At 49.1% G+C, this 24362-nt stretch overlaps 2 protein-coding genes across 15 annotated transcripts in view; both read left to right on the top strand.

Moving 5' to 3' along the window:
* The window catches only part of CMTR2 (cap methyltransferase 2), a 30368-nt gene extending 27424 nt beyond the window's left edge, over positions 1–2944 (top strand). For 5 of the 12 annotated variants that reach the window (XM_090149749.1, XM_090149741.1, XM_090149744.1 and 2 more), the window contains one exon: positions 264–2941. The gene's annotated coding sequence lies outside the window, so the exon portion shown is untranslated. Of the gene's footprint in view, positions 1–263 lie in introns of all 12 variants that reach the window. The other 7 variants (XR_016470820.1, XM_090149738.1, XM_090149748.1 and 4 more) reach the window with 4 other exon arrangements.
* An 18-nt stretch (positions 2945–2962) lies between these two features.
* Positions 2963–24362, top strand: part of HYDIN (HYDIN axonemal central pair apparatus protein) — a 108655-nt gene continuing 87255 nt past the window's right edge. For 2 of the 3 annotated variants that reach the window (XM_031615478.2, XM_090149736.1), the window contains exons 1-6: positions 6794–7077; positions 8737–8868; positions 9765–9890; positions 10935–11054; positions 13707–13841; positions 19091–19290. In XM_031615478.2, the coding sequence (XP_031471338.2) occupies positions 8749–8868; positions 9765–9890; positions 10935–11054; positions 13707–13841; positions 19091–19290 (701 nt within the window). In that variant the 5' untranslated portion in view covers positions 6794–7077; positions 8737–8748. Of the gene's footprint in view, positions 3206–6793; positions 7078–8736; positions 8869–9764; positions 9891–10934; positions 11055–13706; positions 13842–19090; positions 19291–24362 lie in introns of those variants that run through there. The other variant, XM_090149737.1, reaches the window with a different exon arrangement.

Raw genomic sequence — 24362 nt, 5'->3', positions numbered from 1 at the left:
ACACGGGCAGCCAAATGGAAAGTGAGTGTGGATCAGGAATGATTCTCTGAGTTGATCTTAATGGTAACAGTTGAGTACCGTGGCAGAAAACAGTTGTGAGTTCACAGAGCAGAGAGGGGTTTAATGAGGGCTGGGAGGTTTGGTGGTCTCTTGAGAGCAGAGAAATGGGATGATGGGTTCCTGGTGGTGAAAGGAAGCAAGGAGGCTGTTTCTCCCTTGTCCCTGGCCTGCACTTATTACTGTGCCATTTGTCCTTGTTGCAGGTGGATCCCACCCAGATGGCTGCAGCATCAGTGCACCACCTCTGAGCTCTCCCATGAACCAACTCTGCAGGGGAAGGATTCATATCTCATGCGTGAGGTCTTGGACCTGAAACTGATTTGAGAAACCACTTCACTACCTTGGACTCAGCTCCTCTCCTAGCTTGCTGTGTGCCCCCAGGCAGCTCTTCCTCTGCTTTCACATCTGTATCTGGGCAGCATGCTCTAAGAGGATGCTCTTAATTAAGACTTGTACAACTCCAAGCATGGAGAAGCCTGGGGTTCGAGTCAGAGAGCAGTGTCTGCAGTCCTACAGAATGTCTTAAATGCGTTTGTGCAAAGCGTGGCTTTAATTTCAGGTTCATTGCAGGGTTGCCTGCTGTCTGCAGAACCACGGCTGGAGTGAAGAAGCTACGGGAGGAGCTGGCTGTGGCCTCCCTCTGCTCCACTGCCAGCAGTGAAGGGCAATCTGGCTGATGGCGTGCACGTACAGCGACACTTCCCTGCTGTCCACTGGGCTGTCTGTTGGGGATGCAATGTATTCATTTCCTTCCAAGTCCCTGCTAGCTAGGAAAAGTAATAATCTGCAGTGTTTACCTTCTCTGTCCTCAGAAATTAAGCAGCTTTGGCAGAGCACATGTGTTTTGCAAAACGCTGGAGCCCCCTGAGGGTTTTGTGTGCAAAAGCTGAGAGAATCAAATAAAGCAGTGTTTTGCACAGGGAGCACGCGCTCCTTCTGCTCCATCACCACGCTCTGTGCAGCAGTCTTGTTGCATCAGCTGGCCCCTGCTTCCTGCTAAGGTTTGGAGTGTTGAAGTGTTGCAAAGGGAGTTGACCCCTCTGTGGGTTTTTCAAGGGTTACCCAGGACAGAGAGGGCAGCTGGGTGACTGAGTTGTGGCTTTGGAACTGAGGTCGTTACAGGGGAAAAAAAAAAAGTCTTAGGATGTATTTTTCCCCATCCAGCTTGTTTGAGCTTCCCTATCCCAGGCTTCTCCTGTGCTGTTAACTCTGCTTTGCTTCACAGATAACTTGTCTAGGAAGGAAAAACAACTGCTTCAACTTTGTGCAACATCTTGACAAGCTTAAAATCTAATGTGGGGAAAAAAGAAAAGTGAAACTAGACTATCATAGAAAGGTTTGAGTTGGAAGGGACCCTAAAGGCCATCTGGTCCCACTCCCTGCACTGAGCAGGGACACCCACAGCTCCATCAGTGCTCAGAGCCCCATCCAGCCTGACCTTGGCTGTCTGCAGGGATGGGGCACCAGTGTCTCTCTGGGCAGCTGTGGTATCCTTAGCACAGTGTCCATCTGGCTCAGTGTGCTGATGGTAAGTAAACTGACCCTCACCTGCTGCTCTGAGATGGGGGGGGGAGCACTGGCTGGGAAAAGCTGCAGATCACATCTTCCTCTGATTCCCTGACCTCAGAACCCTGTCTGTTAATGCCTTGCTCATCCCTGTAGCAGTATGAGGAATGTTAGGGAAGGATGGATCACCCTGTAGGTAATGCAGCTCTTAGGTCAGAGCATGATGGGGCAATGCTTGCTTGGCAGAGGGGAGTGTGATGTACTGCATAGCAGCGTGATTATTGCAAGGTTGTGAATCTTTGCTTGGTCCTTTGAGGAGACCTCACAGTGAGAATGAGACATTCCATGTGTGTATTAGTTATTTACTGCACATGTTTCTACTGATCTGTGACGAGTAGCAATCTTCAGAAATAAAACCTCTGTGCATGAAGGAACCCTGTGAATTCACTGTGCTCCCTATGCAGCCCCTGGGCTGTGATGCAAGAGCAGGATGCACAGGCTCCCAGGTGAAATGCATTAATGGCTGCAGCTCCAGCTATTCAAGCAGAAGTGTTTTCATCTGAGAGTGTTTGGGGAAGATGAAGTGATGACATGTTATTTTAGATAATTATTTCACACTTTTTCACACAGTGGCATTTGCCCAAGGCTCAGTCTGAGGTGTGGGGGACTGATTCTTAATGAAATAAGCTCATGCTTGCTACAAAGGACAAATTAATCTCTGGATGTCTGATTTGGAAATGCTCTTATTTGCCACCTTGTCTGAGTTCAGTTTGCCACTGTGGTCTTGTCAGCCAGCAAACCAGTTCTGTTTCTTTAGTTGCAGAAGCATCTATGGCTTGAAATGAGGAATTCAAGCAAAATTTGGCAAGCTCTAAGCTTGCTCAAGCCCTGTGTTTGACCCTGCACAAGCACATGGAGCAGAGGCACTGGGGTGAAATGCATCTGTTAGAGTGGACTGCAGGGATATGGAGCTCAGAGCCACCTGGAGCTCCTCACTGATGACATCTGGGATCCTTTGGGTTCAGTGAAGAGTTGGCAGCTGTTAGGCTGTGCTTCTGAGAGGGGGCTGTGTGGTAGCTGTGGAATATCCCCAGCTGGGAGGGACCTGCATGGACCATCCAGTTGACCCCTGGCTGTGTGTAGACCACCCCCAAATTCAAACCTGTGTGCTGTCCAAAGCTGCTTCTCTTCTACCTGGCCCTGGTGATAAAGCTGGGAGAAATGCTTTGCGTTCTGCAGTGTGTTTTCTTAACTGCAGCTCTGCCTTAGGATAAGCACAGGGGTGTTCTGTGTTTTGGGGGAAGTTTCCCTGCGTGCTTGCTGTGCTCATGGTCTTCTTTCATTGAGCCTTTGCTATTTGAAAGAAGGTGCTGCTCAGCAGCTGCCTCTACTCTCTGTGCCTTTATTTTGTTATGGATAAAATAGGAATAAAGGGGGAAGCGCATCTGGGTTGTTGAGCAGTGGGATGCTGAGCTCTGAACATCCCACACCCAGCCACATCCCATGGCCACCTCCTCCCTGGCAGCATCCCCAGGGCAGTGACGTGGCCCCAGCTGGGCGGTCCCGTTGCTTTGGGAACAAGAATGGCAACAACCCGGCAGTGCTGAGTTTGGGACTGGAGTTTGAGTGCATCCATAGGGTGAGGAGAGTGGTCCTGGGGGGGCTGTGAGGGCCCTGCAGTGAGGTGGTGATAGCTGTGTCCCTTCCTTTGCCATATGGGGGGGTGCTGGGTGAAATAGAGGGTGGTTTTCAGTGCTGGGGGGGGGTGAGGAGGCACGGATCTGTGTGGGGAGGTTTAACCCTGTGTGGCAACGCAGATCAGTGCTTGGGGCGGATCCATGGTGGGAAGGTTGATGGAAAGTGCAGCAGATGGGGATAAGTGGAGGTGGCTGCAAAACTCTGTTCTCTCCTGGTGCTGTGCATCCATAGGTGGCTTCCCAAGAGGCAGTTCCTGTGTGTGCCTAGGGAAAATACAAGGCTTGGCTTCAGCATGCGCCCAGGAAGGGGTGGATGATAGAATCATTTAGGTTGGAAAAGACCACGAAGATCCCCAAGTCCAACTGCACCCTCTGTGCCCACTGACTGTTCCTTGGCACCCCATCTCTGTGGTTATTGCACACCTCCAGGCTGTTTCCTTTGAGCAGCAGCCTCTGTCCCTTGTCCAAGGACAGGAATCACTGAAGCCAAGGATTTGGCCCAAAGCTCAATCCAGCCAAGGTGGGGTCAAGGGGAGTTATTCCTCTACCTTTAGTTACCAACTCATTTCCAGTTTGACATCTTTGAGTTGAATTCACGCTGCTTTTCTTCCGAAGGTGAAAGCAGCGTGGTGAGAGCTGGGTATGAATGCATGTACAGCTTTATTTCACAGGAAAGCTTCTGATCAGGACAGCTGGGAGGCTTGCAGGATTGGAACTTCTGGTGCCACTCAGCAGATGCCTGGTCCTTTGGGGTCACTGGTCAGGGTGCAGCCTGAACTGCAATCTGGAGGTGGCTCAGAAAAGGAGGCTGTGTCTTCCAGTGATGTTCCAGTTTCCCTTTTTCCTGCTTGGGCGTGCATAGGAGAGGCTGCTGGGAAGGGCAAACAACACTATAAGTGCTGGAGGAAGGAGCTGCAGTTGTAATATATGGAGCCAAAGAGCCTCCAGAAGACCTTGGAGAAGAATTTGGGCCACCTAACAACCAGCTGAGAGCTGAAGTTTAGTCAAATGGGAGGCATAATACCGGCCTGCTATTAATTATCTCAGCCGTGGTAGAGCTTTTGTGATAAATTGCAGGGTGACAGCCCCTAAGTGATAAAATATGGAGGGAGTGGAACGTAAAGGTGGCAGGTGAAGCTTCCTGGGTAGTGTGACTTGATTTAGAAAGCACTCAGCCACTTAGCAGTGGGCTGGAGGTTATCCTGGAAGCTCTGCTTCTCCTTTCTTGGCTTTCTTGAGGTGCTGTTTATACGGTAATTATGGCTAAGCAGGCGATTTCTAGGCAAGAAATGTGATCCTGCTACTTAAGCTTGAACGGGGCAAGATGATTTAGACTAACAAAACTGTTCAATAGCATCCTGATGCGAGGTTTTAACGGATCTCCTGTCTTGCTCTTCCAGCAAAGCATAATAGAAAGGCCAATTATCCAATTACTCCAGAGAGATGCTTTGTCTTTGCAGAAGGAAGGAGAAAGAAGATTTACAGTGTGTATACCAAAGGAGAATTCAGCCACAGATGGGTCTGTGCTACAAGAAGAGCTGGGTTCCACATACTGCAGTGCGGAGTGTGCTGATGAGCAGGGAAGGGCAATCAGCTGGTGAGGGACCAGCTCCCAGCCTGCAATCACAGCATGTGCAGACACTGAGCTGCCTGCATCCCAACCCCTCTGTTTTTTCCTTAATGCCTAAAGAAACATGGATTTATTTCTCATTTGGTTTGACTTCATATGCTGGGCATGTGCATGCAGCCCTGCCTTCTGCCTACAGGTCTATGTGGTTAGTTTGGCTGTGTGACCCCAGCCTAGGTTATGAGCCAAGCACTCACTGGGTCAGAGGTTGATATTGCTTTTATTGAGCACTCATGCAGCTCGTGACCACGAAGGCTCATCTAGGAGCAGGGAGATGCTCTACAGACCTTTCTTGCAAGGACTCACTGCAAAAGCTGTGTGCTCACATCGTGCAACAAACCCTTTTCCTTTCCTCTGAAGATGATCCTGGTCTTTGACAGTGAGGGAGCAGGCATCCAAGCTGAAAGTTGCTTTGGTCTCCTGAATCCAGAGCTCAGATCCTGATTGATGCTCCATACTTATTTAATAAGGGGAGTTTTTTTTCATTCCTTCTCTTCTCACTCTGTGGCCATTTCAGTGATTTGTTTGCCACTGCCCAGAACTTGAGAGTGAAGAAGCAGCTGCTACACAGCCCTGCCTTGCATGGCTGGTGCTAAATCAAGCTCTTACCCAGCAGTACTGAGGAATTTCAGCTTCCTGGTGCAGCAGGATGCTTTGGGCTGGAAACAGGAGAAAGAGGTGTTGAGTTCAATAGCAGGAACAAAACCAAGTGTGGGGCAGGGTCACTGAGGTCGATGACAGCTGTTGGAGCATGAAGGCTGGCTCCAGGTGTGCCATCTGCCTGCAAAAGGCAGGAATCACATCTGTGCTGGGTAGGGGAGGCTTTAACATCGCTTTGGGAGCTGCTGGGAAGGAGCACCAGGTGCTTGTGGGTGCATCTCCAGCCAGGTGTGAGAGGGTTGATGGCTTCCACTGTGACATCTCTTAAGTTCTGCCTCCTGAGATGAAACCATAAGATGGGTGGTGCTCCCCCTGGCCTTACAGCACATCTGTTGGTGCCTTGAGCACATGAAGCTGTCGCATCTGGGATTCCTTTGCCCTGGCTCTTGGGTTCCTGCTTGGGTTTGTGGCTGGGCATCAGTTGGGAGGTGTTCTGGCATGAGTTTCTGCGCTTGTTTCCAGGGCTGAAATCTCCCTGACTCCCAAATACTGAATGTTGGCTTTCAAGCTGAGAGCTCCTTGTTCCCTCCCAGATGATTTGGTTCACCTGGGGCTCAATGCCTCACAAAAAGCTCTACCAAAAACACATGAAGCTCCCTGGAGCTGAGATCCTCCTGTAAGATGGGTGGCTTTGGCTGGTGCCACCTGTGGGTGCCATTAATTGGAACAAGCTCATCAGAGAGGCATTCAGCAGCTGCAGCAGCAGAGGACAGCCCCAAGGCATGGCCAGTGCTGCAGCAACGAGGTACTGTGCCTTGTGCTTGGAGTCCTCCCTGGGTGGACAAAATAGAAATTAAACCCTTGCTTTGTAAGTCAGCATGGAAGCTTTGCTTGTCCTCTTAAAGAAATGATTACCTTGTCTGTGGCATCAGAGTTCATTTATCAGCTGTTTCAGCAACGTTAACAAATGCTACTCGAAGGCGTGCTTTCTGACACTGCCACAATCATTCACTGCAGAGTGAGATGTGTAAGAAATAGATGGGCTGTGGTGGTTTGCGAGGGCTGTAATTTTCATTTGGGTGACATTGCAAACCACGCAGCCCAAGTAGGATGCTGAGAAAGTCCAAGGCAAAAGGCAGCCTCTGCTCCAACCTGGAGCTGAAGCAATCCCAAAGCCACGAATGCTGGAGCACACATCTGTGTTTGTGATGTGGGTGAAGGTGAACCCCCAAATTCTTGGCTGGGTCAGTGTGCCTTCTGGCATAGTACTGCTAGGCTGCTGAGTATGGTGGTGGTGTTATATGGTCGTCATTCCTAGTGATGTTTTCTGCTTTGGGGAGCCAGTGCAGCTCCCACAAGGATGACTGGGCTGTAACAGAGGGCTGTAGGCAGGGCACCCAGGCAGCCCAACATCCAAGTCCTGTCGGTTGCTCTCCAGGTTCCGTTGGGCTCCATCTCATCCCAACGGCTCCCTGCCCTGCTCCTGGCCCCCTGGCTCATCCAGAGCCGCTGGGGCTGTTTGTGCAGTAGGACTGGGTGCTGCACCAAGTGAATCCTGCCAGAGGAGCACTAATTACCTGCCCTAAGGTAGGGGCTGACCATGGGGTGGGGGTGAGGAGGTCTGTTGGTCGGAGGACTTACAGCTGTGTGATGCTCAGCAGGAGTGAACTGAGCTAGGAGCACGTCTGGGGGAGATGGAAGGGTGTCAGGGAGTTATGAAGTTGCTGTGCAGCTTACAGTGGTGGCAGAGACTTCTGGTTTGGCTGTGGGTTAAAAGAAGCTTTGGGGGAGAGTGAAGGCTGTGTGTCCTTGGTGACCTTCAGTTTGGCTTTTTTTTTTTTGCTCTGGTGCTTTTGGGGGATATGTTAGGATCTTCCACTCAAAACCTGCTCGGAGTTCTGGACTGATGCCCAGCTCAGGGGGTGTCTGCACTCAACCCAAAACCGAGGTGCCAGGAGCCAGAGGCATCACCCATTAAAAGCCCTTGGGTCCAATGGACTCGGAGCACAGAAAGATTGCAATCCTCATGTTTTTGTCTGCTTGCAGTCCCCACCACAGCTCAGGGGGCCGTGGCTTCTTTCTGTCTAGTGGGGCTGGCTTCTTTCTGCTTGTCCCCTCCTCATGCTGGAGCTCAGCAGGGGCTGCTGCTGTGCCCTGCTGGAGGTGGGGGGTAATGGGATGGGGGATGGAAGTAGACATCGTGGGCATGATGAACAGGATTAATTTCGGGCAAAGTTAAATTACAGCTAGAAAATTGTAACAAATAATCCAGTTATTCTCAAGACCCAGTAATAAAGCACAGAAATCCAGATTAATGTTGTATCATCCCCATTACATTTCTCTTGGGAAAAAAAAAATAGTTATTTCCAGCTTGAAATCCTGTCCCTTGCTGTAGCATGTCCTTGTGCTGGCAGGACTGGGCTGTGCTCCCTTTTTTTCTCCCATAAGAGCAGAGGGAAACAGCCACCATGTATGCCTGCCTGTGCCTTTTAGGTTGAGGACTGTCCTTTATTTCTGTGCCTGTCCTTTCCTAGCGCTGCATGAGGAGTCTGATACCACAACTGTGTACAGCACTGCTTGGGGAGTGAAGGAATGAAGCAATGAACTTCCTGGGGTTGCTTATGGAGGACTTGTCAGTGGCCCTGCTTTCACATGTTGTGTTTATGTTTTAACTGGTTGCTCATGTTTTTTAAAGGGTTTCACGCTCTCACTGCTGTTACAGTGAGCCTCTGTGATGCCTGTAGGGAGGTTTGAGTTTGGGTGTTAATAAAGGGAAATTAAGGCCCTTGTTCTCCACGGAGAGATGCTCTTGAGCACCAGGGTAATTTCATGCCTGGAAGGAATCATATTTGCTGGGTAATTTTTGTAGCTTAAACCAACCAAATTAGCCTTGAGAAATGATAACTCCCCATCAGAGTATTGAACTCAATGCTCTGTTCGTTAGAAGGCTCCCTGCACAAGGGGTAGAAACTTGGCTGGCAAGACAGGAAAGTGGTGTGCTGTTATTGATGCTCAGGGCATCGTGATCCCAGGGGCTTTGAGGCTGTTGATAACACTCTGAGCACAGAGTTGTGGCAGGCTGGCACTGCTGTGTTGCTTCCTCCTTTGTCAAGTGCATGGGCAAGCTCCTGTCCAGGCATCCAGCTACAGCCTGGATGCAAATCCTGATATGTCTGTGCTGGCACTGAGTCCTTACAGTCTGACTTCTCTTCTGGATTTTAAAAGTCCCATTGCTGCTTCTTATAGGCCGGCTGAGACATGGCTACCAATAAGCTCCACCAGTCCGTGGGATCCTCCAAAAGCCCTGATGGATTCCGGAATGAAGTGGTGGCACCTTGTAACCCAAAGCTGGCCACTGAGGCGGAGGAGCCTGTAACAGTAAGTACCAACTGTGGCCAGGAGGGATCTGTTAAGGTGGGAAACATCCATCCTCCATGTCCCTGGGTCCATCCTTAGTGTTCCCTCCTTGCTGCCATGCTTCTCTGTTGGAGGTGGCTATTGCAGGGACAGGCTGTGTGTTGAGTTAGGGAAAGTCCAGGCTCTTGCCTGTGTGTGCTGGAGCTGAGCTGAGCCTGTGAGGTACTGCACAAGGACAGCTGGAGCTCCAACACGTGCTCCTTGCTGTGTCCCCACGGTGTGAGGCAGGGACACCTCCAGGCTGTGATGGTACCTGCGACTGCTGAGCTGCAAACTCTCTCTTCCTCATCCCCAAACGTCCCCTCTGCTGACTGGAGCTGACCCAGTGCTGAGCCTCTGTTGAGGAGACATCAATGCACACCCCTGCATAGGGTCTGTAAGGCCAACCTGCAGAAAACAAGCAGTTAGAACAAGGTAAATGAGGATTCGGACCCCAAACCAGGTCCTGGCTTGGTGCTGCTCTCCTGCGACTCGCCCAGCAGTGACATCTCTGCATGCAAACGTATTGTGTGGAGCTGGGGACTTGGGACAAGCTCCTCCCTGCTCTCCTCAAAGGTCACTGGCTCCATGCAGCAAAGCTAAAGAGGAAACAAATGCCCAAAGAGCAGAAATCCCCAAACATGTCACTTCGAATCACGGAGGAGAGGCTAATGGGACAGAGCTGCTCTGTTGGAGCCTGTGTATTCCGCTCTATATAATTAATTTACTGGTGATGAATATTTCAGCAGGTAACTTATGGGACTTCCAGGACTGTCCTAGTGGCTGCAGTCATAAATGATTCATCGGTGGGGCTTGAACAAGAAAAGCCTTTCAGAAGGAAGGCCTTTCTGCAGCCCTGGGTGCGTTTTGCCTTGCAGCTGACTCCTTCTGCCTTCCTGAAGGAGATGTCCCTCACCACGGAGCAGAGGTTGGCCAGCACCCACAGCACACGGCGTCCCCGCATTGTGCAGCTCCTGGACATCAGTGACACCTCCTATCAAAAGGTACTGTTTTCCTGCCCTTCTCCTTGCTGTTTCACGTGGCATTTCAGGAGCACGTGTGTCAGCTTGCCCCCAGCATCTCTCAGTAGCAGGGTGAGAAGGTCTGGCTGCCCTCTGGAAGCGCTGATGATGCTGGAGTTCCTCGTGCTGAGGGAAAGGCAAAATGTTTTTGCATCGCTGGGATGTTTTTAATGCCGAAGCCGATAGAGATAAACTGCTGAAATCAGTGGTGGAGCTTAGCTAGCCTTACAGCATGGGAGAAGGATGCAGCAGGAAACAAGCTGCCCTCTTCCATCCTTGCTCCCTAATGGGGATTAGGGCCACAGCTCCATTGCTGGTGGCAGCGTGGGCCCTTGAAGGCTGGGTGCCCTATAACAACGGCTCAAGATTGATAAACAAAAACTATTTTATTAATGCTTTGGGTTGGGACACACAGGGTGTTGGATTTGCCAGCTGCGTGGTCCTGCTAGGTACCCACACCTGGCAGAGTGAGCAGATGTGCTTTATTCTGGAGGATTGCTCAGTGTGTGACACAAGGTGGGTTGCTGAACAGGAATTTGCCAGCCAGAGACCTGTAACGGGTTGGTGCAGAGTTGCCCTGCACAGCACAGGAGTTTGGGGGCATGTTGGATGAGTGTCCAGTGCATGAAATAAATCGTCCCTCCACATAAAGCTCATGGCAGACAGAGATGCCAGGTCCAGTCTTGCTCAAGTTGTCCAGTAACGCTTGACAGGAGGTGAACTTTACCACCACCCAGCACTCACCCTGCTTGCCTTTGTGCTGCTGCACTGCTTTCTTTTTGGCCTTCCCTCCTTTGGCACCATTCTGTGCTTGCTAGTTTCCATGTTCCACATCCAAATGAGATATCTGGGGACCTGTGGGACTCGATCTCTGTCTCGGAGCAAAGCTCATCCCAAGAGTTGGTCTTGGAGCTCTACACAACTCTTGGGCTTCATCCCCTCCCTGAGTGCTCGTGGCTCTTCTGATGAATTCTCTTGGACTGTGTGACCACACTGGCTCCTCTCACTGCTGTCTCGTATCTCCAGTTCTCCTCAGTTGACCTGGATCAGACCTTGTTCCAGCCTTTCCCATCCGAGGTGGTGTTCCAGAGCTACGTCCCCTGTGAGGTCTACGAGGTACCCCTGGTTCTGAGGAACAACGACAGGGTAAGTGCTGGGCTGTGTGTCTTTAACACTGTGTTGGGAGAGGAGAGTGGTGCACGTGAAATGCAGCGTGCCGTATCCAGAACTAGGTGCATCACATTCTTCCTGTCACAAAGATGTGGAGATGTTCTTGTGATATAGGGGTTTTTATCACTAGTTTTGACCATGCATGGGTGGGTTCTAACCCAAAGGAGCTTTTTGGACAACATCCTTCCTCTTGAAAGCTCTGGTCAGATGGGCATGTTGAGGGCTGCACAGTTCTTATCTTCCTTGATTGTGCTTCACCTCCAGAGCTGCATTTTTTTAGGTTCCTGCAAAGCTTAATTTGGTTCTGCTCAGGCTTTTCTAAGATAATGTGGCTTTCTGTTTTCCCTTTGGAGAACCACAGCACGCCCAGAGAAATGGGCTTTTGAAGGTCCCTGCCTTTACTTGAAATAATCTTGTGAGCGTTTTGAGACTTCTCAAGAAAGTCGAGAAGGGAAAAGTTGAAAAATGTCAGCAATTTTACTTCCAGTTTAAAGAGGAAAATGGAGACCTTTTCAGTTTCAGCAGGGGAAACGTTTGCTCAAATGAGGCACGTGCCAAGTGTGAGCTGGTGGGAGCAGACAGGAGGGAGGGAAGGAGCTGAGTTGGGAAGTGCTCTGGGGAGAGCACTGTGTGCACAGGGGGTTTCTCTTGGCACATAGAAATAAACATTACTGGTAGCAGAGGAAGGTCAGAAAAAGAAATATGTGATAAAAGATACAACTCTGGCACAGAGGCATGTAGAATCGTGGAATCATTAAGGTTAGAAAAGACCTCTCAGATTGCCAAGTCCAACCCCAACCTACTCTACCACGTCCCTCAGTGCCACATCCCCATGGTTCTTGACCACCTCCAGGGATGGTGACTCCCCCATCTCCCTTGGGCAGCTGTGCCAGAAGAAATTGTTCTTAATATCCAACTTTCCATGGCACATCTTGGGGCTGTTCCCTCTCATCATATACGAGCAGTGGGAAGTATGTATAGGGGGAGGAAAGTGGGTGTGTGGAGCCCTCTCCAGTTCTACCTGCTGGATATACAGAGGTAAACAAAAAGCTCTTGGGGTGTGTAGTAGGTGGAGGAGCAGCAAGAAGGAGCCAAGTACATCCTGAGACAACAGGTTGGAAGTGGAAGATCCTTTGGCAAGATGGATACCTTGTAGTTAGTGTCAGTTATTCCTAGGGAGCTCTGTTGTTTTCCTTGTCTAGCATTTAGCTTGGGAATATTGGAAAGAAGCAGCAGGAGCACCCAAGGAATAACATCTGTGCAGTCTGCATGGACCCTTTACCATAAAAATTTCCTCTTCTGTTTAAGAGTTGCCTCGGTTTCTCTTCTATAGCTTCATTTCCATCAGGTCTTTTGGTTTCAGCTGCTCCCTTATCCACGTGGCGCTCCATAGTGTTTGTCTTTGCCAGGTGCCAGCCAACAGGCAAGCAGTTCATTTGCTCTATTCATGCTTTCTCAAGTGGAAAAGAACATCTGCATCAACATCTCTGCTGTTCCCAGTAAAAAATAATAAACTTGTACAGCTGCACCCTGGGATTTGTATGCCCAACAAGGGGGAGACAATGTGTGAATTGTTAATTTTTTTTTTCAAAATGAATTAGTTTTTGAAGCTAGCAAGACCTCAGCTATTGGACAGTACTGATGTAAAAGTAAGATCAGTTCTGAGGACAATCCTTGGCATATTTCAGTGTATGGAGGTGATAATCCCAAGAGGGGTTGTTATATTCTAATTTAGTTGGCTTTTGGTTGTGTGTGTTCTCATAAAGCTTTCTCCCAGTTTCCCAGATCCCTCTGAATCAGACTGACTTATATTGCACAGTAGCTTGAGGTTGTCTGCTCCATAAAATCCCGTGAAGTATATTGCAGAGAGAGGCTCTGTGATGATTCAGACACAGGAGGGCTTTGATATACATACTGCTCACGTCTCTTGTGAAGTTGCTTTTCTGCCTTCTGGCTGCTGCTTTCCCCCCCTCTGAGGTGTCACCTCTGAGGATGGCTTTTGCTGAAGGTGCTCATCTTCAAGGGGACTCAGCAACCAAAGCATCCGTGTGCACTGGGTGGGTTCGTTGATTGGTGAAGCTGCCTGTTGGCTGAAATGGCCTGTTGGAGGCTTTGAGATGAGAGTTGGAGCTCTGGGGTTGGTATCTGTGCAGCTGGATACACCTGCTTGCTGGTCTGGGGCTGAGATTGGCTTTTAATGACCAACCTACGCACCGAGTCAGTGCTGGTTACGTATCTTAATGCAGAAAATGCCATTGATGCCCATAATTGGTACACACAGCCTGCAGCCTGGGGGGTTTCTAGGGCAAGGGTAGTGCAGCTCTCCATCATTTTGGCAAGCTGACTGCTCTCATCTTCTAGACCAGTTTTCCCCCATGCTCCCTTGCTTCTTCACAGCCCTTTTCAACATCTCTCAGCCACCTCCCTTTTCTTCTCTGGATGTCTCTGTCTTCCTATGTTCTGTGCTTTGCACTTGCTTGTACTCCTAGTGTACATCTGTGTGTACCTCTGGGGCTAAAATTGCTTTGCGAAGGCAGTTGAGGAAGGATGTAAGCTGCACAGGATCATATCTTTGCAACCTAGGTAGAAATAGAGAAAAAATCCAATACCTTCATGTCTTTCCTGCAGGTTCCTCGGCTGGTGAAGGTCGTCTTGGAGAGCTCGCCTTACTTCAAGCTGATCAGCCCTGGTGACGTGTGCCGTAAGGTAGCACCTGGCATGCCTTCCACTTTCCGCATCCTTTTCACCCCTGAGGAGAACAAGGTGAGGCCTTGACAGGTCACAGGAGGTTGACATTGTTGGTTGGCATCAAATTCCAGTCCCTGAAGCCCCTGAGGGTGAGGTGTGGCTTTTGGGAAACAGCGCTGATTTCAGTGGGGGTTGGGTAACTCTTCAACCAGGGTGAAGATTGTGCCCTCGTAGGCTGAAAGCTCTTGTTTCAGACTTGATTCTTCACACATTTCTTAAAATCATGTGTCACAGAGGCACGCAGAATCACAGAATCATTAAGGTTGGAAGAGACATCTAAGATCCCCAAGTCCAACCCCAGCCCACCCCACCGTGCCCACTGACCATATCACTGTCATATCTATGATTCTTGAATACCTCCAGGGATGGTGACCCTCACACCTATCTGGACGGCTGTGCCAGTCCCTCACCACTCTTTTGGAGAAGAAATTGTTCCTAATATCCAACCTGGATGTTTAATGTAATGTCTGTTGGGTTCAGGGCTGGGGAACTCCAATTTAAGTGGTGGGGAGGCCTCCTGGGGAAGATGCACGCAAGAGTAGGAAAACAAAGAAAATGGCAGGGGAGAATGTTGATAAGTCATCTTTCTCTTCTAAGAGAAGGGTTTAATTAATATGGAAAATACTACAGAAATAAATAGATCCAAAAAGAGCTTCTCTTTCTCATCCGGCAGCCACTTCCCTGCCTCACCCAGGGCTGGAGTGGAGATGATGCTCATTCATCCTTTCTGTTACCCAGCTTTGCAGCTGTGCCATCCCCAGGGATGCTTGGCCACAGTCCAGCTGTGAGCCTGGGTGGGGAGGAAGCTCTGCATGTGGCTGAGCCAGCGTGGCACAGGCTGTAGACATTCTTCACCCAGCAGGAGGTTGGAGTGATGCAAAGGACAAAGCGTATGTAGGAACAAATGGGCAGACTCTATCTTCCGTGCAGAGATGTCCCAAACTTGTGCTCTTGATGTGTCTGTGTCCTTGTGCATGGGGCTCCTGTTCCATGCCGCCATGGTGCATTTCTGCACCAGGACAGAAGTACAGCACCTCTTTGGGCGATGCTGCCTTCTTTTATTTGCTTGATTCTGATTTAATGTAACGCTTTGTCCCTTTCTCAAACAGCAGATAGAGAAAACTAAAGAGGAAACGCCCTGTGGTCCCTAGCTCCCCATGCCTGGGGAATAATCTGTTCCTTTGGAGCGTCTGAGAAATCATTTAACATCATTAATATTTAGGGTAAAAATTAGGTTGGCCTGGGGCAGTTTTCCAAACTACCCAAGAGCTTAATCTATGATTTAGGCTTTGCAAAGTACGCTGGTGACTTTAAAACGTGATTTATCTGTACTAATTATTGAGCGTCCATTTTTGGGAGGTGGAAGGGGAAAACTGGTGCCCACAGAAGGCAGAGCACCGCTCTTCAAGCTTAGAGAGACAGCAGGGCAATATGGGGACATCACCAGAAGCAGAGGGAGAACTCAGAGAGCACGAGGGATCAGTGCTTTGGGAATGCAGCAGTAGTGTGGTCAGCAGATCTTCCCCCTGGATGTGGCCCTACTGGAGAAGGGTGGCACTTGGTGACCCTTAGGGGCCCTGCCAACCCCAGGCATTCCAACTGTGCACCTCTGCTGCCTCTTGAATACCCCATGGATGATGTGGAGAACTGGGATGTGGGCACCAACACCTCCGTCTGTAGGACTGGTTTAGGGTTTCCTTGCTTTGGCTCTCGTTGCTAATTCATGAGAGTGAAGCACGGAGCTGTGCTGAGCCCTAAATAAGAGGAGCACACAAGTGGTTTGTGGCCAAAATGCCACGTGTCTCCTGAGCCCTTTCTGGAAAATGAGCAGCTTCTTGCTGCCTCGCAGCCATCTGGTAGCGTGCCACATGGCTGGGCTGTCACAGCCAGCACGCAGCCGACACGTCTTGTGTATTGGCACCCATGTTATAAATACAAATGGATAATTCTTCTGTTGGGCAACATTTCCAATTAGTTACTCTCGCTGCCTCTGATTTCTGTGTCTCTGCATTCTGGCTTCACAACGTGTCCTGCCATTATGGGCTGCAGAGTGGGCAGGGATATGCATCGTGTTCTTCAGCTTTCTTATAGATTATCTGAAAAAGGAGGAGGTGAGAAGCGCCCAGAAACAGAACACAGCTTCATCTGTTTTGTTTTGTTTTTTTCCTTGCTCTTTTTGCTGTAGCAATGCAACGTTTGCAGGCAACGTGAGTTCAGTCTGAGGTTTGCAAAATTCATTTCCGATGCTCAGCGGAGACTGCGTTAATGCTCATTGATAATATGAAATATGACAGGCTGTTGAGTTATTGTGTTACTGGAATTAACTCCTTGAAAATTCAGGCCAGCCCTGCTAGGGGTGTTCTGCTATTCCAAGTGCACTTCTGAGCAGACCTGTAGGGTGGGGAGCAGGGAAAGAAGATTGAGGCAGTGAACCTGGGACAAGAGGACAAAAGGAAGCATCCTGTGAGCTGCTGGCTGAGGAAAGGGAATCCATCTTCCTGTGATGTTGTCATCACCCTCCAGCCTCTCACTTAACGGCCCTTTATGGTACTGTGATTCCAGCAGGAAGCTTCCCTTTTAGACTTCCCATATGACCCCACTGTGCAGGGCCTTTTGGCTCTCCAGTTGTCTGCAGCAAGGAATTCAGCAACGTGTTTACTGGTGATGCAGCTCAGCAGAGACCTGAGTTTGCTGGTTTATTGGGCAGTTAATTACTGACATCAACTTGAACGTGAGTTTGCAGAGAGCCTGGAATGCCAACTCCGATGTGAGCACTTGCTTCAATTTCAGTGGGCACTAATGCAAATGCCAGCAGTCATATTTTGAAGGCTGGAGCTTGTAACTTATTGCTTGTCCAAGGTGAGTAAGGGAAAAGGCAGCACTGTGTGGTGACTTCTGTTTTCCCTGAAACAGAGGAGTCATATGAAGGATGAGGTCATATTTTTGTGAAAATCTCTAGCCTGAAGCTAGCTCTAAACAACCTTTGAAGAATATAAGTGATGCAACCCCTCCCTCTCCCAGGCATGTTTGCTTAGGAAACTGCATTTAAAGGGTCTGCTGGGGGTTTGCAGTTGCACTGATTGGTTTTGGTGATACCCCTGGACCATAATTGAGTGCGTAGCTGAGCTGCTGTCCTGGCAACACGACAGAGGATTGCAGCCATCATTTCCCTGTCTTTGCAGCAGACCCCGTGCTGTGCTGTGCTGTGTGAGCAGCCCCAGTGCTCGTGCACGGTGCCCTGTGCTCGCTTTTGGGATTTCAGCCAGCGCAGGTATTAATTCCTTAGCTGCTGATCCGCTCCCCCCCTCGCAGTAACGACTTGAAAACGAGTTCCTGTTATTTCCCTCCAGTAGCTCCAGTCGCTGAAGTTTCTTTCCTCCTTATCCTGCGGCTGATCTGAGCTCCCCCTGTCCTCCTCTGTCTACCTGGCATCTGCAGGGCAGAGATAAGGAGAGATGTGGTGCCAAGGCTTAACGAGGCGTGAGGCTTTCAGCCGGATTCACAATGCCCACGTTACAGTAGGGTGGCCAGAACAACAACAAGAAGCAGCAAATGGCTTTTTTTCATTTCCTAATGTGGTTTCTGATGATCTGAATGGTCCAGAACATGAAATACCCAGATAACAGGTGCTTTGAATTTACGGGAGCTGCCCTTCTCTTTTATTTTAGAGGACTTAGGCTGCGAGATCGGGAACCAAATTGCTAATTCAGAAAGGCTCGCCGAAGATGAAACTCTCTTGAAACGCGATATTAGGCATTGCTGCAGTTCTCTTCCTGGTGTTTTACCTTCTAAAGATGAGAAACCAAAACCCTCCTGCGGTTTCCAACGCGAATTTGAGACGCATCTAGAAAACAAGACCTTCCTTTATTCCTTTTTATGTCTCGGATGCGACGGCATCTGTTACTGCAACCCTAACCTCAGTAGTGGAGCAGGTGGTGAGCGTGCTGGGACCAGATCCCAGCTCAGTCCTGGGCCTCTGTGCCCTGTCAGGCTCAGGACAGGCAAGGGAACCTGTGCACAAAGGGGTTTGAATGGGTTCTGGCTAAGAAAGCTTGATGCTGAGCACGGTTCCTACAGCAGTTTTGTTTTATTGTGTCCTTGGAGCAGCAAGGAAATGATCTCAAGGGAGTTCAAAGGGAAAAGGAATGCAACAGCAAGAGAGAGAGATGAGGCAAAGCTTTTATTGAGCTGGCCATAACGTGTGGCTGGTTGCAGTGGGGCAAGGCAGTGCCTCCAGCCCTGGTGCTGCCCTGCCGTGCACGTGGAGATCCATCTGTTCATCCCTATGTGGTTGGATTCTCCTTCCCACTGCTGAATGGCAGGCAGCTGGGAGGGGGACTCAGGCTTCTGACTGAGCTAAAGGCTTGAGGTGTGCTGGCTGTAACAGAAATGGATGTTCACGCTGCCACAGGTAAGCACGCCAACAAGGCACTGAGGCATTTATTCCAGAGGAGATACACAAGAGATGTAATTAGGGCATCAGCCATGCCAGAATATGCAGCAGAGAGGAAGCAGAGCTGTCTTTGCATCCTCTGAGGCCAGGATGAGATGTGAAGTGAAACAGAGATCAGGCGCAGAGAGAACTTTATAAAGCTGGAATAGGATGCAAAAGGGTTGCTGGGGATGGGTGGGAGTTGTTGGTGCTAAACGTGCTGTCACTGTTCTCAGGGACGGTTTGGGTATAGGGCTGAGCCACGTTTGGGGTGGGAAGATGGACAAGGTGGGCTTTTAAGGAGATGTCCCCAGCTTTGTCATTGGTGACACTGTTCAAGTGGTGATGGGGAACAAACACCCCACTCACCAACCTGCTGCTGACGTAGGTGTTGTGTCCTGTCTGTTACGTCCTTCATCTCAGTCTGGCTGTTAATTGTGTGTGTGGCCAGGTCCTTTAGAAGATTGCCTGAGCAGCCCTTGCCAAGCCGTGTGTAACTGGGTTACCTGCTGTGCTTTGGAGCTCGGAGCAGGTTCTTGTTCATGCTCTAATCCCTCCTTTGAAATCATTGCACTGGTCGTTCAGAACCCAGCTATCAGGTAGCTTTGTCCTCCCGTGGCATGAAGCTGGCAGTCAGCTCACTGGGAAAGCAGGTGAAGCAATGGAGCTGCTTCCTCTTGGCGAGCTGAGAAGCCTCTACCAGTCATTCTACTGGAATTAAACATCATTAAATACCAAGTACTGCTGAATTATTGAATGAACGCATAGCAAACAGTGGCTTTCCTTCTGCAATGGCACTGAATGCATTCCTGATCCCACTTCCTTCCCGCAGGACTACTTCCACCAGCTCACCTGCATCACAGAGAGGGAGAAGTTCGTGGTGCCCATCCGAGCCATAGGAGCCCGAGCTATCCTGGACTTCCCCGACCAGCTCAACTTCTCAGTCTGCCCAGTCAAGCACAGCACCCAGAAAACTCTGCTGGTTCGCAACGTTGGCAACCGTGAGGCTCATTACCACATCAGCACCCACAGGTAAAGGCTGCCAGGTTGTGCCTTCGAGGTGCTGGAGCCCTGAGAACAGCACTGTGTGGTTGGGGGGCTTTGGGTTTGGTCTGATGGTCTGACCCCCACGACCCAGCTCTGAAGAGGAGTTGAGCAGACTCTGACTTTAGGGCTGCTCTGTGGCCCCAAAGCAGTGGTGATGGATGCCAGTGGGGGCAGGAGGTGCCCCAATTAGCTCATGCATGGGATGGAGCCCAAGAGGAGCTCCCAGAAAGACTGGGGAGACCAGGTGAGCAGAGGTCTGGGACTTTCTCCTCCTCCTCTGCTGCCTTCCTAAGGATGGACCAGGAAGTAGAATGGGAAAGAGCACAAATCTTCCCCTTTCAAGGGGAAAGGGGATGCTTCCTATTAAAAACCCCCTTTGCTGAAGCCTTGCAACAGGGGAAAAAAAGACAGAAGTGGGTGGACAGAGAGAAGCCAGTAAACAACTGAGTGAGTTCAAGGGTTGTGCTCTGCACTGAAGGAAGGCAGCCTTTGCATTGTGGAAAATGTGTAGGCAGGAACTTCTAAGTCACTACGGTTTTCCTCTGGGATTTCTAGGTTAAGCTGTCAGAATCTAAATAGAGATTGACTAGGTGTTTAGCATTTTTCAATACTCTTAGCAACTATTCTATCAACTGATACAGCATATATTGAGTTCTTGCTATGGATATTAAAAGTTGAAGTTTGGCAATCAAAACCTTCAGTCCCAATTTGCCATAAAGAAATGGGAAATGTTAGGAAAGCTTTATCTCAAACTGCACAAAAAAAGCAGAGCTCTGGGTAACTGGATTGTGCGCATTCAAAGATCAAAAGCTGATATGATTTCTCTTGCCCGTTGAGGGCATCTGTCATCTCTTCCATTTCATTACAAACTTCTGAAAACCGGCTCAAAATTTCAAGCAGATGATTTAAATCTCTGAATATAGGCAGCATTTTATTCTAATTAAGAGTGGCACTCGCTTTCCTTTGGATTCCTTCTTTGCTGCTCAGAAGTTCGTGTGTTCCTGCCTTTTTTTGCTTTTGTTCAGTGAAATGTCACAAAGAATTCTTCAGTGGGAGCCTCTAAAAAGGCTGAGTTCTTCTAATGCCTGTCTGCCCGCCTCGTGCCATTGCATCCATGCACAGATGAATGGGAAATACGAGAAATACAGGGAGCGTGTGAAATGGAGCTGGGATGATTGAGAACTGCCAGACAGAACGATGAGCATTTGGGCTGAAAGGGACCTCTTGGAGATCATCAAACACACACCCTGCCTGGAAGAAGACCAGCTTCAGAGTTTGATCAGGTTTGCAAGTGACACGAAAGGCCTTTTTCTGTAGAGCTTTGAATGTGTTCAATGCTGAAGGTTCCCTCTCTGCTGTAGCTTCTCATGCCCATGTGCTGGGCATGGTTAGCAGGAGAGCAACAAGGCTCTGGGCTGATGCACCGAGATGTGAGAGTCAGAGCTGCTCTGCAGGCTAATAGATCGTTAGCTGACGGTTGTCTTTGAACAAATATATTTACACAGCCTTTATACAGAAGCCTTTCCCCTGCTAATGTTGGGGGATTAATTTCCCTGTTAGAGAGGGTAGAACAAAGGCTGCATCGTTATTAGTGAAGATTTAGTTGAACGTGTCGCCAGTTCTTCTGAATAACTTCCATAACGACGTGGTGATTAATTATCATCGCAGAGCGTTTAGAATTGTGCCAGGAGCTCTGGAAATGAATGACTTATGTTCCCTGTCCTAGAGAGCTCAGTGTAAATATAAGATGCAGTAATCAAGAGTTATGACATAGGTGCTCTGGGAGCGGAGAGCCAGCCTTACCGGCTTAAATTCGGGGCAATTTCAGTCTGTTCTTATTTGGAGGAGAATTTAAGCAGCTCAAGTCGAGCGTGTTTAATTTTTACTGAATAAAGGAAGTGAATCCACGGAGCTAATTCAGCATCCTTCAGTTGCTCCCTGCTCGGAGGTCTCTCTTTCCATGGCATCTATCAGACTACACGGTCACATTTGGACAACTGGTGAGCAAAGCACTCCCATTGAGCTGCCTGGCACTGTCTTGCTGTGTTCCCTCCTCTTGCAAAGCTCGATAATAAATAACAGTATAAGCATAGAAAGTTTCTCAGCCTCTCCTCATGGTTAAGGCACAATAATGGGTTTCTTCTCTGGTATTCAGGAATATAAAAGTCATTCCATTACATTTAAGTCAAAAATGGGGTTTGGAAGCAGATCATAGGCCATGCATACATACATATGCATATAGATAGATATATTATAGGCTACGAAGACCATGAAAGGATGTGAACACGGAGGACAGAAGCAGTGAAAGTGCAGAAAGATGGAGCTGTGAGCTGCTGATCCTGCACAGGACTTCTCAGCCCTGAGAAATTGTCGTTGTCTTGAGCCTTGGATGCTTCTACGATCCAACAGACTCAGCTTGCTGGAGCAGCTACGAGCTTGTCTTTGGCTGCTGTACTATTACTAAAGTTAATATGCGCTGAGATGAGCTGATCTTTGTGTTTTTCCTGCAAAGGGTCTTAATGGACAAATGAAGCAATTCAATCACCTGTAGATTTGAACTGTTGTCTTTGGAGCAGGAGCCAGATTTTAATGCAATCAAAGAGAAGGCTGAAAACTGACTTTTTTTTCCCCCACATCAAATTGTTCTTAAAATGCAGATTAAGGCACCAAGTAGGCTAAAGAGGAAACTTCTTTGGTTGTAGGAGGGGGGAGTGACACAGGACTTGAAGTTGGAGCTCCTCGCACACTGCCTGACCGTAGGAGAAAAGGGGATGTGAAAACCTGAAGCATGCAACTGACAGCTTTTCTCCAGCATCAGCCTCTTTCCAAAGGGCAGTAATAGATGAGATCTGAGTGGGTACTGTTGAGAAGACCTCTTCCAAATCAGTGTGGCTGAATGACGTGTGAGCTGGGGATCTGGCTGTGCTTGCAAGGCACTGTTGGGATATTAAAGAGCAGGACCTGCAGAAGTTTTGATGTCGTACGCCGAAGCAAACATCCAAACGGGCACCGTTTTATAAAGGATGTCAGAAGAAAGCCAGCTATTAAAAAAAGAAACCACAAAGCTTATCTTCTGAAAGATTTCCCGTCTTTTGGGAGGGCGGTGATTCATTGGAAGGGCAGATCTAGCAGGACCAGAATTATCTTTAAAGAACAGCTCACAATTAAATGACAATTAATGGATAAAAGGCCAAGGTTTAGGCTGCCAGCTTCCGTTCTTGGCAGTAGCTTTCACTTGGCTATTACAATGCATCAGGGATGTCTCTTACCATTTCTTATCTGGGGGCTGCAGAGAACGGCTTAGCTGCCTTGACAGAAGTTTGGGGGAACTAAGTTTAGCTGTAGGGCTTTTGCACCTTTGTGTCCTGATGTGGTGAGGGGTGGTGGGAGGGTTTGGAGTAAGATGTGAGAGGTGCAGGGGGTTGCTCCATCCCAGCCAGCGCTGGAGGGGAGTGGGGAGATAGAGCAGGAGGTGGTACTGAGGTGTGGGGAATCCCCTTCGTTAGCAGATCTTCTGAGCTGGAAGGGAAGAGCTTTCCTTTGCTACTCTGGAGGTCACACCCAAGCACCAGCTCTGTCCCAGGCAGCCTGGAGGTGTTCAAGACCCATGGAGATGTGGCACTGAGGGACGTGGACATGGGCTGGGGTTGGATTTGGGGATTTAAGAAGTCCTTTTCAGCCTTCGTGACCCTATGATTGTATGACTTTCTCAGCAATGCTGGTAACTGAATCCCTTCCCTAGCAGACAGCTGCCATTAACAGGGCTTGAGGAGCTGATCCATGTGCTTTGGTGGAAGGAACAGACTGTGTCCTTGAGGAACCTTCTGGGGTGATTGGGAAGATCTTACTGGAGATATGAGCCTCCTGCTCAGCTGCAATGGAGTGAGCTCTGTCCTGGGAAGAGGCTGAGGTCTCCTGTCAGTGTGCGAATGCTATGGGCTCACTGCTGCTCCTGTGAGAGCCAGCAGCAATGCTCCAAGCATAATGGGAACAGGTCAGACCACTAATTGCTGCTATATCTCATTAATGAGCAGAAACTGCAGCAATTTTATCAGCTGTCGCTACTGAGATGAACAAAGTTCAGCTTGTGCATGTCTCCAGTTCTCATTATTCTTGTGTGCACAATTCTCTAATCGTGGTCAAAGCTCTGCAGAGCAAATTTTGGAGGTGATAATATGATGGCCAGCAAAGTGCTGAACACAAAACTTCTGTCTTTTGAGTGGGGCTGTGCAAGAACCACGAAGCCAAGTTGCCACCCTTCATCTGGCTTCTCCCTTTAGCATGAAGGCACAGTTCTACAGCTGGCAGCCAAGGGCCGTTTGCCTGGTGACACACCACAATTGTGGTAAACTCAAAGTGTACCAACCTGCTTTAATAATTATTTTCAGCTCGTTGTATGGAATTTGAGCATTGGCATAGGCTGCTCAGGGAGCTGGGGAAGTCACCATCCCTGGAGGTGGCCAAGAACCATGGAGATGTAGTGGTTGGTGGGCATGGTGGGGGTGGCTTGGTTCAGACTTGGTGATCCAAGAGGTTTTTTCCAACCTTAATGATTCTGTGCTTCTACGAGTTTGTCTGGTGGGCCAAGCAAGTGGTTACCAAGCTTGGATTACAACCCAGAGTCACAGACTGCATGGCTTGTGAATACATCAAGCTGTTAAACCCCCGTTGATATGCTCCTGTTACTGATGCTTGATGGAATCCTTCAGGCTTAGAATGGAGTGATCCTTTTGCTGCTGTCTTGTTTCTGTGGCTTCGCTCTAATCTGTGTTTGCACACGTGTTTTTTTCTGGTTGTTCCTTTTCTTAGAGCAGCTTTCATTCAGTGGCTGATATAACGTGCCCTTCCTTAGGTTAAAACAGGTTACTTTCAAAGTAAAAAAAAAAAAAGGCTGGATTCTGCAAATTAATGCATTATTATTCTCTGGTCTTCTAGGAAGACTTACTCCTCTGTCTGATTCTAGGCTGTAATCTCCTTGGAACAGGCCTTGCTTTGACATTTGCCTCTCTTGAGGTGAGGTTTGAAGGAGGCTGGGTGAGATAGACTTGAGGAAATTG

This window comes from Phasianus colchicus, chromosome 13 (assembly GCF_987193195.1).
Source record: "Phasianus colchicus chromosome 13, bPhaCol1.hap1.1, whole genome shotgun sequence".
Taxonomy (NCBI): domain Eukaryota; kingdom Metazoa; phylum Chordata; class Aves; order Galliformes; family Phasianidae; genus Phasianus; species Phasianus colchicus.
The sequence above is the reverse complement of the archived record's forward strand: the minus strand, read 5'-3'. Positions and strand labels throughout refer to the sequence as shown.